Genomic DNA, 11530 nt, shown 5'->3' with positions numbered 1-11530 from the left:
TCCCTACACATGATGCTTCCAATGGCATAGGGAGTGAGACCTCTCTCAACCCCTTTCTTCAATAGCATTGTGGAGATGCGGAGTGTTCTGGCACACTCAACTGGAACATTCCAACCATAATATTTTAGAAGCTCTATGTCCTTTTCAGCATCCAGAGAGTTTATATAATCAACTGTATCGGGAGAGTATGGCTGACGTGCTTGAGGCCAGTAAAGCCAATCAAATGTGCAATCTTCAAACTGCAGAGACAATAAAGATTTGTTGAGCTTATACATTCAACAGTAAAAAGAATCCTAATTAAAAAATCTACTCAACCGTTATTTATGTCTTGATGCAACTTTTATATACGTAACAACGCAATATCCAAATTCCTACGACCAATTATTAAGTTCATAACATGTTGATCCACCTTCATCAACTTTCTATGGACTAATCAATTCAAATATACAAATAATATCCTTGCAAAATGATGTATAAGAATCTAAAAAATATACAAGATATAAAAGCTGGTTATGACCTATATTAAGTTCATAATAACATCTCGGTCCACCTCCAGCAACTTTCTATGGACTAATCAAATATGATAATAATATCCTTGCAAAATGAAGCATACGAGTCTGAAAAATGTACAAGATATAAAAGCTAAAAGCTAGTTTGGGTAAATTTTTCAATATGAAATATAGTTGCCAAACAGAACATACAAAGCATGATAATTGATAATGCAGAAGAAAAGTAACAAACATGTGAAATGCTGACTTACTTTCTCAGGAAGACAATATCCATGATCAATAGGAATAAGCACAGTCCTCCCACTTGGCTCTTTTCTAAACAATATATTACCTGCATGCCTATCTGCATTAGCCATTCTTATATCAAGCACACTGATCTTATGCACCTCTTCCACGGGAAAAGCTCCAGGTCCAATATCCTCACAATTACCATTGTTATTCATAAACATCTGCAAAGACCCTACCTTCTGATCCATCTCCAAAGAGCCACAATACCCGTCATCCGGGTAATTAAACGCTTCATGAAAACACCGAACCATAACAGTAGGCTGAACACCGGAAAAACCAATGGCTTCACCAGACACCAACCGTGGTCCAGCCTTTGGATGATCCAATATATAGGCTGCAACTTCTCTCACAGCTCCTTCTCCGACCTTTGTCCCTCTCTTTAAACCCTCACCGTCCAATGAAACCGGCAATCCATGTGGATTATTAACAGCCATTGGTTCCTCATCAATAGGCTTGAAAACAGAAACATACTCAACACCTTTAGAATCTTGCATGAAGTAAGCCCCACCTGTTCCCTCAGAAGATCTTACAGGTTTATTTCCATTTTTCAAACCATTGAAAGTTGAATCAATCATATCCCATAGGAAAGGAAACAAATTGATCTTAGGGTTCACAAAAACTGGCTCTAAACAGAAATTAACATCACAAGGTTGTTCTATAATATTAACTACATTCTGTTTCTGATTCTGATTTTTATTCTCTGTTGTATCTGCAACAACAGAAAGTTCCAAATCCTTATCGTGAACCAATGTAGCATTAACTTGTGCTGATTTTTGAACAATGAGATGAATAACATCATCATCATCATTTTTACAAATATCATGAAAAATTCTCTGATCATCAAGCTTTTCGCCGCGGCAAAAAAACTCCGGTTCCTCTTCCACAAGATCAATGAAACCTTTCCCTTTCTTTTTAATACACTGTTTAAGATGCGCCACGTTCCTATGCCGATCAATCTGAAACTCAAATTCCTTCCCGCAGGTTGTTCTCACGACAATGAAAATCATGTCAGAGAGACGAAGAACCAAATGAACAACATTGCCGGCGGTTACACCGTAATCTTTGACAAGCGTGCTATTTCGTGCTAGCTCTCTTCCATTTGAAACTAGCTTCTGCTTCTTCTCAGAAACACCATTTCGCGTTTGAATCCTCATTTTCACTGAAGCAATTGAATCGGATTCTAAAACACGCATCGGTGTAACGGCTCCGTCGACAGTTAGATATATTAGAATCGATTCACCGGAGCAACGTTTAATTCGTTCTTGCCAATTAAAATGTGAATTTTCCGATTGTTTGAAAATCGGAGTCTGAGCAACATCAACAACCGACATTTTTGAAATCTGAATAATTTTTTTTCTTCTTTTATTTGTAGAAACTAAACTCAAGCCCTAATTGGTTTCGAACTTGAGTTATTGGAATTAACGGAATGAATTCATTTAAAAACGAAGGTCCTTTTTCAATGGAATAGACCCTAATTTTAATTAAGGGGAAAATGAAGAGAATAAATAATTAGGTTTTGTGTGAAAAATGTAATGTAATAATAAATTAAAGTAATAATAAGAAAAATAATCTCTCGAAATGTGCGTTTGAGAATGGAAGCAAGCGAGAGTGGATTCTTACCAAGAGGAAGAATCAAAGGAAAAAGTGGGAAGGGAGAGAGGTTAAATGGAAAGAGAGAGGGAAGGAATTGGATGAGAATGAAGTTTGTTAGTTGGAACTAATTTTCCATCGAGGTGCGATGTTTACGCCTATCTTATATTTTCTAAATAAATAAACAAACACAAATCAAATCAAGTTATTATGGAAGAAGGAGACACTGAACGGTATTGTAGCTAGCCGTTGCCTATTTTATAAAATTCAATATTTAACTCCTATAACGGGAAGGGAATATCCTTTTTTTTTTTCTTCGTAACAATAATAATAATAATGCTACATAACACGAAAACGAGTACGAGGAGCGTTTTGTTACGTTTCGTCAACTTCTCCGAGAACCAGTGTCGGTGTAGGATTGCACCTACAAAATTGCCATTGTCTTCGGAGGTTGTGGAGATCCACTTGTATGCAAGTACCAATATGCATAAACAAATCAATATTGTACTAGTATATGGCCAAACTTTTTTTTTTTATTTTTATCAAAATGATATTTTTTTATGTTAAAAGAATAAATGATACAATGGGTTTTGTACAACCACAGATTAATTAATGTGGTGCTAATGGCTTATTATTGTTATACAAAACAATAGGTTAAAAGAATTGCTGATATAAGAATTTGAATTCTCTCTTTTTTATTTCTTTCATATTTAATATAGATATAATAATAATTCTGATGAATTGTGTACATAAAAAATAAAAATAAAAGAGTTGTATGGTTGTCTCTCTAAATATGAAGCAGAAAAATGAGAGGAACTTCTACATTTCAAGCAAAATTAATATTTTTTATGGTTAGTTTACCGGTCGATCCAATTAATTTCAATTTACTTTTATTTTAAGTTTTTTTTATTATATAGAACATAACTTAGGTGTATTTTTTTATGAAATATGATTTTTAATTTAATTTATCGTAATTTGATCAAATTTATCCTTTTTTTCAAAAAAAATTATAATTACGAAAAGTTGTATTTTACTTTAAAACCCATGATATTGGCGGTGCATGCTTTATAGCATATGCTCAAGTGCGTAAAGTGAATTTGATGAAAGGTTTGGTACTTGATACTATATGTAAGATAATGTTGCTTAGTGTCCTCAGACGACTATAAACAATGTACATTTCTTTTATGGGGTAACACAATGAGACTATAAACAATGTACATTTCTTTTATGGGGTGACACTATAACCAACATTTAATAGTAATATATTTTTCTTATTAATTTATTTAATAATATAATATAAACGATAAATTTTATCAATTCAATAATTATTAATATAATATATAAATAATCAAATACAACAAATTTTATATAAATTCAATATGATGTTTATTTATATTTTTAAAAAATTTATTATATATTTATTTGAAATTATTTAATAAAATATTAAATAATTTAAAATTTTATAAAAAATTGTTAAAATAGATATAGATAATAACTTTTTTTATTATACAGTTTAATTAATAAAATTAATTGTTTATATTAAATTATTAAATAGAATAACTAATCATGAAGTTTCTCTTAAAATTAACATGTTAATATATATATATATATATATATATTTTGATTACTTTCCACTACTCAACATCGTTGCGCTTCATGTGCCTCTCATCCCATTTGTGTCCTTTTTTTAAATAAAAAAAGAATCAGATATTTTCTTTCAAACGGGTAAAAATAGGCTGCAAAAAATTTCTTTAAAAGAATTAACGTTGTTGCATTTAAAAAACTAATATCTATTGATAAAAAAAAAATTAACATTGGTGTATTTATAGGGTTAGATTTAAATTAAAAATTTACGATTGAATTGAAAAATATTATTATAAATTTACCATTTCATTCAAGTGTTATAAAATAATGTGTGTCTTATTTCAGTAAGTGTTTTTAGTAATAGAAATAGTTGAATGATTGGAGGGTGAAGTTCATCATATTTATTTTCTCCTTCTTCCCCGTAACATTTTCCTATTTTTCTCAATTTCTTCATCAGTGTTATTTTCTAGATTTGAGCATTTGAATTTTTTTATATAATTAATTTAGAGTTTTTATTATTAATAAAAAATAATTGATTAAAAATATATAATTTTTTATTTTACTTGACATTGACACCTCAACACTCGTTAAAGTCACGTGAACATTTAACAATCATGTCGACATTTTTTAATGAAATTAAGCATAAATTAAAAAAATAGACCAATGCACAATTTGAGACCTAAAAAATTTAATGAGAAAAAACCTTAAAAGAACTAAGTTAAATGTACATGATTAAAAATGTATTTTAACCCATCTAAAATCCTCAAAACCCTTCTTTTGCTTGTTAGCCCTAATTTTAACTGAAAAAATACATAAGGAGCGAATATCTCAATACAAAATATAGCTTTGAAATTACTTTAAACACTACTCTTCACCACACAAAAAAAATACACATTTTCTAACTTACGCTTAAGACCAAAATTACAATATATCACTATGAATAAAATTTTAATTCTTAATTCCTACACAACAAGTTATTCACCATTTAGTCAGGTTTTACACCTGTTATGATTGTTTTTAAAATTATTAAAAAAGATCACCCAACCATTATTAAAAAAAAATATTATTTAAAAAAAACAAGTTTTGGTAGCACTAGTGTAAAATTGGCGGCAGCAAGCACTACTAAATAACCAACCATCAACGGTTCCCCTTCATTCACTCATATCCTTACCACTTTCCTTCGGCGTCATCGCATGTCACCACTTACCACTAAAAATTCTAACCACCACTCTCAGCTTACAACTGCAACCGCACCGCTATGGTTGCCGCCGCTATCTCAACCGTTACCGATGTCAATCTTTACACCAGATTTGATTCCTCTTCTTCTATCCCATTCACCTTCAACTCTCGCTTCCCACTCTCTCTTCATTTTCGTAACTCTGAGTCCAAATGCTTTTCTTCTATCAGGTTCTTTTCAATCTCTAAGCCTAATGCCTAATCCTCTTTCGTTTCGTCATTCATAATTACTCTCAAATTACGTTCGTTTTCTAGTTCCTTCCTCATGCATGCTTCTACACTGTCTACAGCATAATGAAAGTTATAGATTACACTAATTCTTGTTAACCTAACTTTCAATTTAATTTAATTAATTAATGCTGTCTCTGTTAATTTGTGTTGAACTGAACATGTGAATTAATTAATTTGAATAACGTAGATGCCAATCGATTAATGGCGATAAGAGGAAATCAAGTAGTAGAAATGTGTTCGACAACGCGAGCAACCTCCTAACGAACTTGTTAAGTGGTGGAAGTTTAGGGTCTATGCCTATAGCTGAAGGTGCTGTCACAGATCTGTTTGAACGACCTCTCTTTTTCTCACTATATGATTGGTTCTTAGAGGTACTCAACATTTTCATTATCTCATGCTTTGCTTTCCATAACGATGTAACTTCCTTGTTGGGTATATCTTGTTTCTTTTATACACTTTTCAATGTTTGGAATTTCATCTTTTAGGGCATGTTTGGATTAAACTATTTGAGCTTATCTACTACTAGCATATACATTTGATAGCTTATGGAAACAACTTATGTTATGTCCATAAACAGTTTTTAGCTTATTTCCATAAGCTCTTCCGGATAACTTATAAAAACAGTTTATAACTTATATGAAAACAATTGGACTTTACTTTATCTTGTTATAGAATTAGCTTATGCATAAGCATTTATGTTATAAGCTCTTAATTAATCTGTTTAAAAGAGGGCCTCATATGAAAATGTGTTGTTTCCTTATATTGCTGAATTTTGTCAATTTAATTCTTTCTTTCTTATTTTATTACTTTGATTTCACTTTGCTCAGTCAGTCTCACTTTTAGTTATCCTCTGAGGATATTATTGAACGTGACAGCATGGCTCTGTGTATAAACTTGCGTTTGGACCAAAAGCATTTGTTGTTGTATCAGACCCCATTGTTGCAAGACATATTCTGAGAGAAAATGCCTTTTCTTACGACAAGGTACAATCTTTCCTCTTGCTTTATTTTTATATCATACCTGGTTCAATGATGGTCTGATAGGTTGTTTATGTTAAGCGGATTAATTCTCTGATGATCTCTATTAGTATCAGTTTGAACCTGAAAATAATAGAATGAAAAAGATTGATACCTATACATCCTGCAGTTGGAAAAAGCTTGTTTTTGTTATTTCTATTTTAACTGTAGTAACTCCTGCCAAAGTGAGTCCAAAACTTTGTGAAACACGTTTTTGACCAGAAGATTGTGGCCAAATGTAAAACATGTGCTTCCTCGGATTACATGAGCTTGATGCTTTTGTTTTCTTGCAAATTGACGTGCCTGTGCCATTCATTTAGTTTCTAACTTTCGATTTTGTACTTAAAAATCATTTATTTAATTTTTTTTTTAATTTATGCTTGTGCTTGTTCATTGAAAAACTAGGGAGTACTTGCTGATATCCTAGAACCAATTATGGGAAAAGGACTCATACCTGCAGACCTTGATACATGGAAGCAGAGGAGAAGAGGTGTGCAAACTGGATCTATTATCTTTCTTTCATTTTTCCCTTTTTATTCTCCTACACTCTACATCTTATCTTTTGTTAGATTTAAAAGTTATTTTCTCTACTCAAAGTTTTTTGGGGTAGAGAGACTAACAAAGGCGCTTCAGCACTATCTTCTTTTTGCTGAAATTTGGTGTATCTGCCTTTTGAGTAATTTCAAAAAATTTAACAATAGTTATCTTCCTCCACATATTTAATGGAACATGCTTGCTCCTGATGGTTTCTATTCATGGACTTTTCAACTCTCAGATTTGCAATGGATTGGGATTCTTTTTAGAGCTTATGCATCTTCCCTTTTGTTTTCTTCCCTGTTATCTTTGTAGCATATAGAGGATTTGTGATCCTTCATTTTCATTTACTTCTTTTCTCCTGGAATAGATGCATTATTTTGGGGGAACTGTCAAGTGTTTTTATGAATGTAATAAGCATGTAATGGATAGGAACTAGGTATTCATTACATAGAAATAGGAATAATAGTCAATCACGAGGATCAGAATCAATTACCAAACAGCAAAGGCCCATATTTTACTTAATGAATTGATGACCTCTCCCCTAGCTCTCCTTATTCTGTTATCTTTGCTTTTTCTAATGCCTTCCCCTTCCGTCATATCTGCACGGCATCGGTAATTACATGCCCAAATCCCTCTTCTGCCCCTTACTCATAATTTTCAGGTGGTCTAGCTTCAGAATTCCAACAATAACCTAATTATTTTTATTTAACTTGGTATTTATAAAACATGCAGTGATTGCTCCGGGTTTCCATACCTCATACTTGGAAGCTATGGTAAAACTATTCACAGCCTGTTCAGAAAGAACAGTATCAAAGTTCAATAAGCTTCTTGAAGGAGAGGGTTATGATGGACAGAAATCAATTCAATTGGACCTTGAGGCAGAATTTTCAAGTTTGGCTCTTGATATCATTGGGCTAGGTGTGTTCAACTATGACTTTGGTTCTGTCACCAACGAATCTCCAGTTATTAAGGTTTGACTAAAGGATTATGCATTTCAAATATATAATACCGATGTTGTATTTCTTGTAATTTCAAGTAGACATTACATTTCTTTCTTATATTTTGTCTCCTAAAAATTGCCAAGTTAATAATTAGTGTACTACCACATTAATATAATATCCAAAAGCTGGATTTTTTGTATGCTTTGTGTTCATAGATAATTTCTGGGAACAATTATATCATTATGTGGGTAAGAGTAAAGACTCGTCATCATTAATCATTAATATAAGGAAAAAGAAACATCTAATTCCTAAAAGCTCTATTACAATTTCTGTAATAAATTGCAACATGCAAGTCAAAATTTTATAACATATTGAGATATGCTTTTCAAGACAGGTGTTTTTTATTTGTTGCGATATGTTAAGAGAGTTGATCAAGATGAACCCTCTACTTTTAAATCTGTTACAGGCTGTCTATGGTACCCTTTTTGAAGCCGAACATAGATCCACTTTCTATATTCCATATTGGAAATTTCCATTAGCAAGGTGGATAGTACCCAGGCAAAGGAAGTTTCAGGATGACCTTAAGGTCATTAATACTTGTCTCGATGGACTTATCAGAAATGCAAAAGACAGCAGGCAGGTGAGATTATACTTTGATTTTATGATTGATGATTATGAGTCATTGAAGGAATTGTTATCTTTGTTTGACAGTCACTTTGTGTTGACTATAATGGCATGGTCTTGACTATACTTTTCTTTGCAGGAAACAGATGTTGAGAAACTGCAGCAAAGGGATTACTCAAATTTGAAGGTATTTTTTTATTTTAATGGAACTTACACCAAGGGATAATGTTCAGCTCTCAGGATAACTCCATGAAAACTAGGAGTTTGATACATTCCACACTGTTTACTAAGATAGAAGCTTACAGGATGCAAGTCTTCTGCGTTTCCTAGTTGATATGCGGGGAGTTGATGTTGATGATCGTCAGGTATAAGTCTTCCTGTTCTATCATGCTTCCAATTCCAAAGGATCCATTCTGGTTAAAATTTTGGTCTCTTTAGATAGGCAGTAAACATTATTGTTTAGAGTTTAGACAATATCTATACTTTCAGGTAGTTTTTCAAATTAGGGTTTGCTTACTTTCGCTCTCTTGACAGTTGAGGGATGATTTAATGACAATGCTTATTGCTGGTCATGAGACAACGGCTGCAGTTCTTACCTGGGCAGTTTTCCTGCTAGCTCAAGTATGTTAATCAAATATACCTGAACACGACTGTTCATGATAGACAAATTTGTGGCATCGGTTGCCTTTTTATCTTTACATAATTTTCTCTTTGTGAAGCACCAGCTTAATGCTTACCAGTTTCTTTATTGCAGAATCCCGACAAAATGAAGAAGGCTCAAGCAGAGGTAGATTCGGTGCTGGGTACGGGAAAGCCAACTTTTGAATTACTTAAAAAGTTGCAGTAAGTTCCCATTTTGTATTACCTTTTATTTTCACTGGTACCTCAGTACCTGTTTGATGGCTATTATTTAATTTAGAAAGGTTAAATAAATTTATGATGCATAAAAAAAATTTCCGGGTAAAAGGGAGCAAAATATACCACATCTACATGAAGTCATGAAAAACAAACATTACAAGCGGTTAATTCCAATAATTTTTTCATGATGCGAACTTATATAATCAATCAGCTTTTCTTGCATAGTGCAGTTTGTCATGAGTGTTGGAGTTGGATTGTTTAATGTTTCTATAGAACATTACTGTTAGATGATTTTAAAGTATCTTGATGTTAACTTGGAGTGTCTTAGATTATCTGTTAGGATCAGTTTCTTATCTTAGGTATTTTATATTATTTCTTAGGATTAGTTTCCATATTTTTTTAGTTATTATTGTCATGATATTTTTTTCTCTCTCTATTTTATTAGAATTATAAGTTAAGTTATACTGTAAATAAGGGTTAGAACTTAGAACTTAGTCTTTTGCATCATCAATCATATCAAACCATAACCATTATTCAACAATTACAGAGTCTAGTATAAAAAATTGTCAACAAAGCTGCTACTGTAAAACAGTGATGTTAATGTCCATTGCATGCACCCAGGTACATCAGGTTAATTGTTGTTGAGTCTCTTCGGTTATATCCACAACCACCTTTGCTGATTAGACGTTCACTCAAATCTGATGTTTTGCCAGGTATCAATTTCCACTGAATACTCAACAAATTTTATTTTTGTTTTTATGTACCTAAGAATATTGCATATAAAATTATTTAAAGGTTTAGAATCCTAATCATCAATACCCTACATGAATTAATCTTTTTTTGGATAAGCAAATGTTAATTGTTAGTGTTATGTTAGTAACCAGGATTTGAACCTAGGACCTCCTTCTCAAACTCCTTTGCAAACTCCTTTGCATGTCTCAGCTCAAGTGCTCAACCACTTGAGCTACACCTTGGGGATCCTACACGAACTGAATGAAATATGGGGAGTGGATCAACTGTGTAGATTGAACATGCATAACTCATGCTTTGCCCATGTAGCTCAAGCAACATAGATTGAAAGTCTTATACAGGAACAGGATAGATTATAATACAAAATCAAAATAGAGATAATAGAATGAAGTCAGAGTGAAAAAAACGTACAGTGCAGAATACCAGAACTCTTCCTAACGTGGAGAAGTAAGAAAAAATAAAATAAAAACACATCCAATGAAAAGCACCAGGTTGAAAGAACCAATCAGTGCCCATGCATGCATATGGACATGGAGAGAGAGTGCAATGGCTTTCTCACCAACTTAAATTGATTAAGAGGGGTCAAGAAAAAGAGATCTATGTATAAAACATTCTGGCATTGCACTCTTGCTGAATGCACTCCACTCTAGGTAGAAGCAGAGTTCAAAGCTAGGTGGAGTGGTGGAAATATCTAATGTTCTCCAAACATAATCTACCATGGTAAAATACACAAACAAACATCAAGAGGGAGAGCTTCATAAAGCATGCGCATGTGTAACAAATCACTTGTGTTAATCCTATTAACTATCACTGCTTCCCAAACACAAGCCCTAACCTTAGGCGGAGGTTTAGTTTTCTAAAAAGTGGTTGTCGAAGCTGAGACTAAAAAAAGGATTCAGCAATGGAAAATTTGAAGGGGCCACTTTTTTAGTATTGGAGAACTGAAAGGAATCACAAACGCCTTTAAAAGAATCAAGGTTGAAGGTGATAAAGATGGGTAAAAAAGGATCCAAACTGAATGAGGTTCCACATAATGAAGTTAAATAGTTTTATGGTTTTTTTAAAATAACTTGACTCGATTTTCGAGGTGCATCAACTTCATTCTGTTCCTTTAGTTCTAAGATGCATTAACATGATTCTGATTTGGAAAGGTACGGATTCAGTATATGAATGAGGTCAACTTACTAAGAATCTTGGTGTTTTCTGTAGCCGGGATTTTTTATCTACAATTCCTTCTATCTTATTGAATGACAGTTATCTTTTTTGTCTAGTTAACTTTGATCTGTTTCTTGCATTTGAGATTATTTATCTAAAAACTTGTACCATTTCTCCAGGAGGGCATAAAGGTGACAAAGATGGTTACACA

At 32.7% G+C, this 11530-nt stretch overlaps 2 protein-coding genes across 2 annotated transcripts in view; one reads left to right on the top strand and one right to left on the bottom strand.

The window, feature by feature from the left end:
- The window catches only part of LOC101502713 (phosphatidylinositol 4-kinase gamma 2), a 3171-nt gene extending 588 nt beyond the window's left edge, over positions 1-2583 (bottom strand). Inside the window, exons 1-2 of the mRNA XM_012718926.3 lie at positions 761-2583; positions 2-239 (exon numbers count right to left, since the gene is read on the bottom strand). Of these exons, the coding sequence (XP_012574380.1) occupies positions 2-239; positions 761-2128 (1606 nt within the window). The 5' untranslated portion in view covers positions 2129-2583. The remainder of the gene's footprint in view (position 1; positions 240-760) is intronic.
- Positions 2584-5113: 2530 nt separating this feature from the next.
- Positions 5114-11530, top strand: part of LOC101502085 (cytochrome P450 97B1, chloroplastic) — a 7944-nt gene continuing 1527 nt past the window's right edge. Inside the window, exons 1-12 of the mRNA XM_073364475.1 lie at positions 5114-5378; positions 5626-5809; positions 6314-6421; positions 6860-6944; positions 7724-7962; positions 8399-8572; positions 8696-8743; positions 8862-8921; positions 9091-9177; positions 9311-9399; positions 10036-10127; positions 11499-11530. The exon at positions 11499-11530 is cut by the window's right edge and continues 1 nt beyond it. Of these exons, the coding sequence (XP_073220576.1) occupies positions 5230-5378; positions 5626-5809; positions 6314-6421; positions 6860-6944; positions 7724-7962; positions 8399-8572; positions 8696-8743; positions 8862-8921; positions 9091-9177; positions 9311-9399; positions 10036-10127; positions 11499-11530 (1347 nt within the window). The 5' untranslated portion in view covers positions 5114-5229. The remainder of the gene's footprint in view (positions 5379-5625; positions 5810-6313; positions 6422-6859; positions 6945-7723; positions 7963-8398; positions 8573-8695; positions 8744-8861; positions 8922-9090; positions 9178-9310; positions 9400-10035; positions 10128-11498) is intronic.

This window comes from Cicer arietinum, chromosome 8 (genome assembly GCF_000331145.2).
Source record: "Cicer arietinum cultivar CDC Frontier isolate Library 1 chromosome 8, Cicar.CDCFrontier_v2.0, whole genome shotgun sequence".
NCBI classification, from domain to species: Eukaryota; Viridiplantae; Streptophyta; class Magnoliopsida; order Fabales; family Fabaceae; genus Cicer; species Cicer arietinum.
Note: the sequence above shows the minus strand (reverse complement) of the source record. Positions and strands in the feature narration are given on the sequence as shown.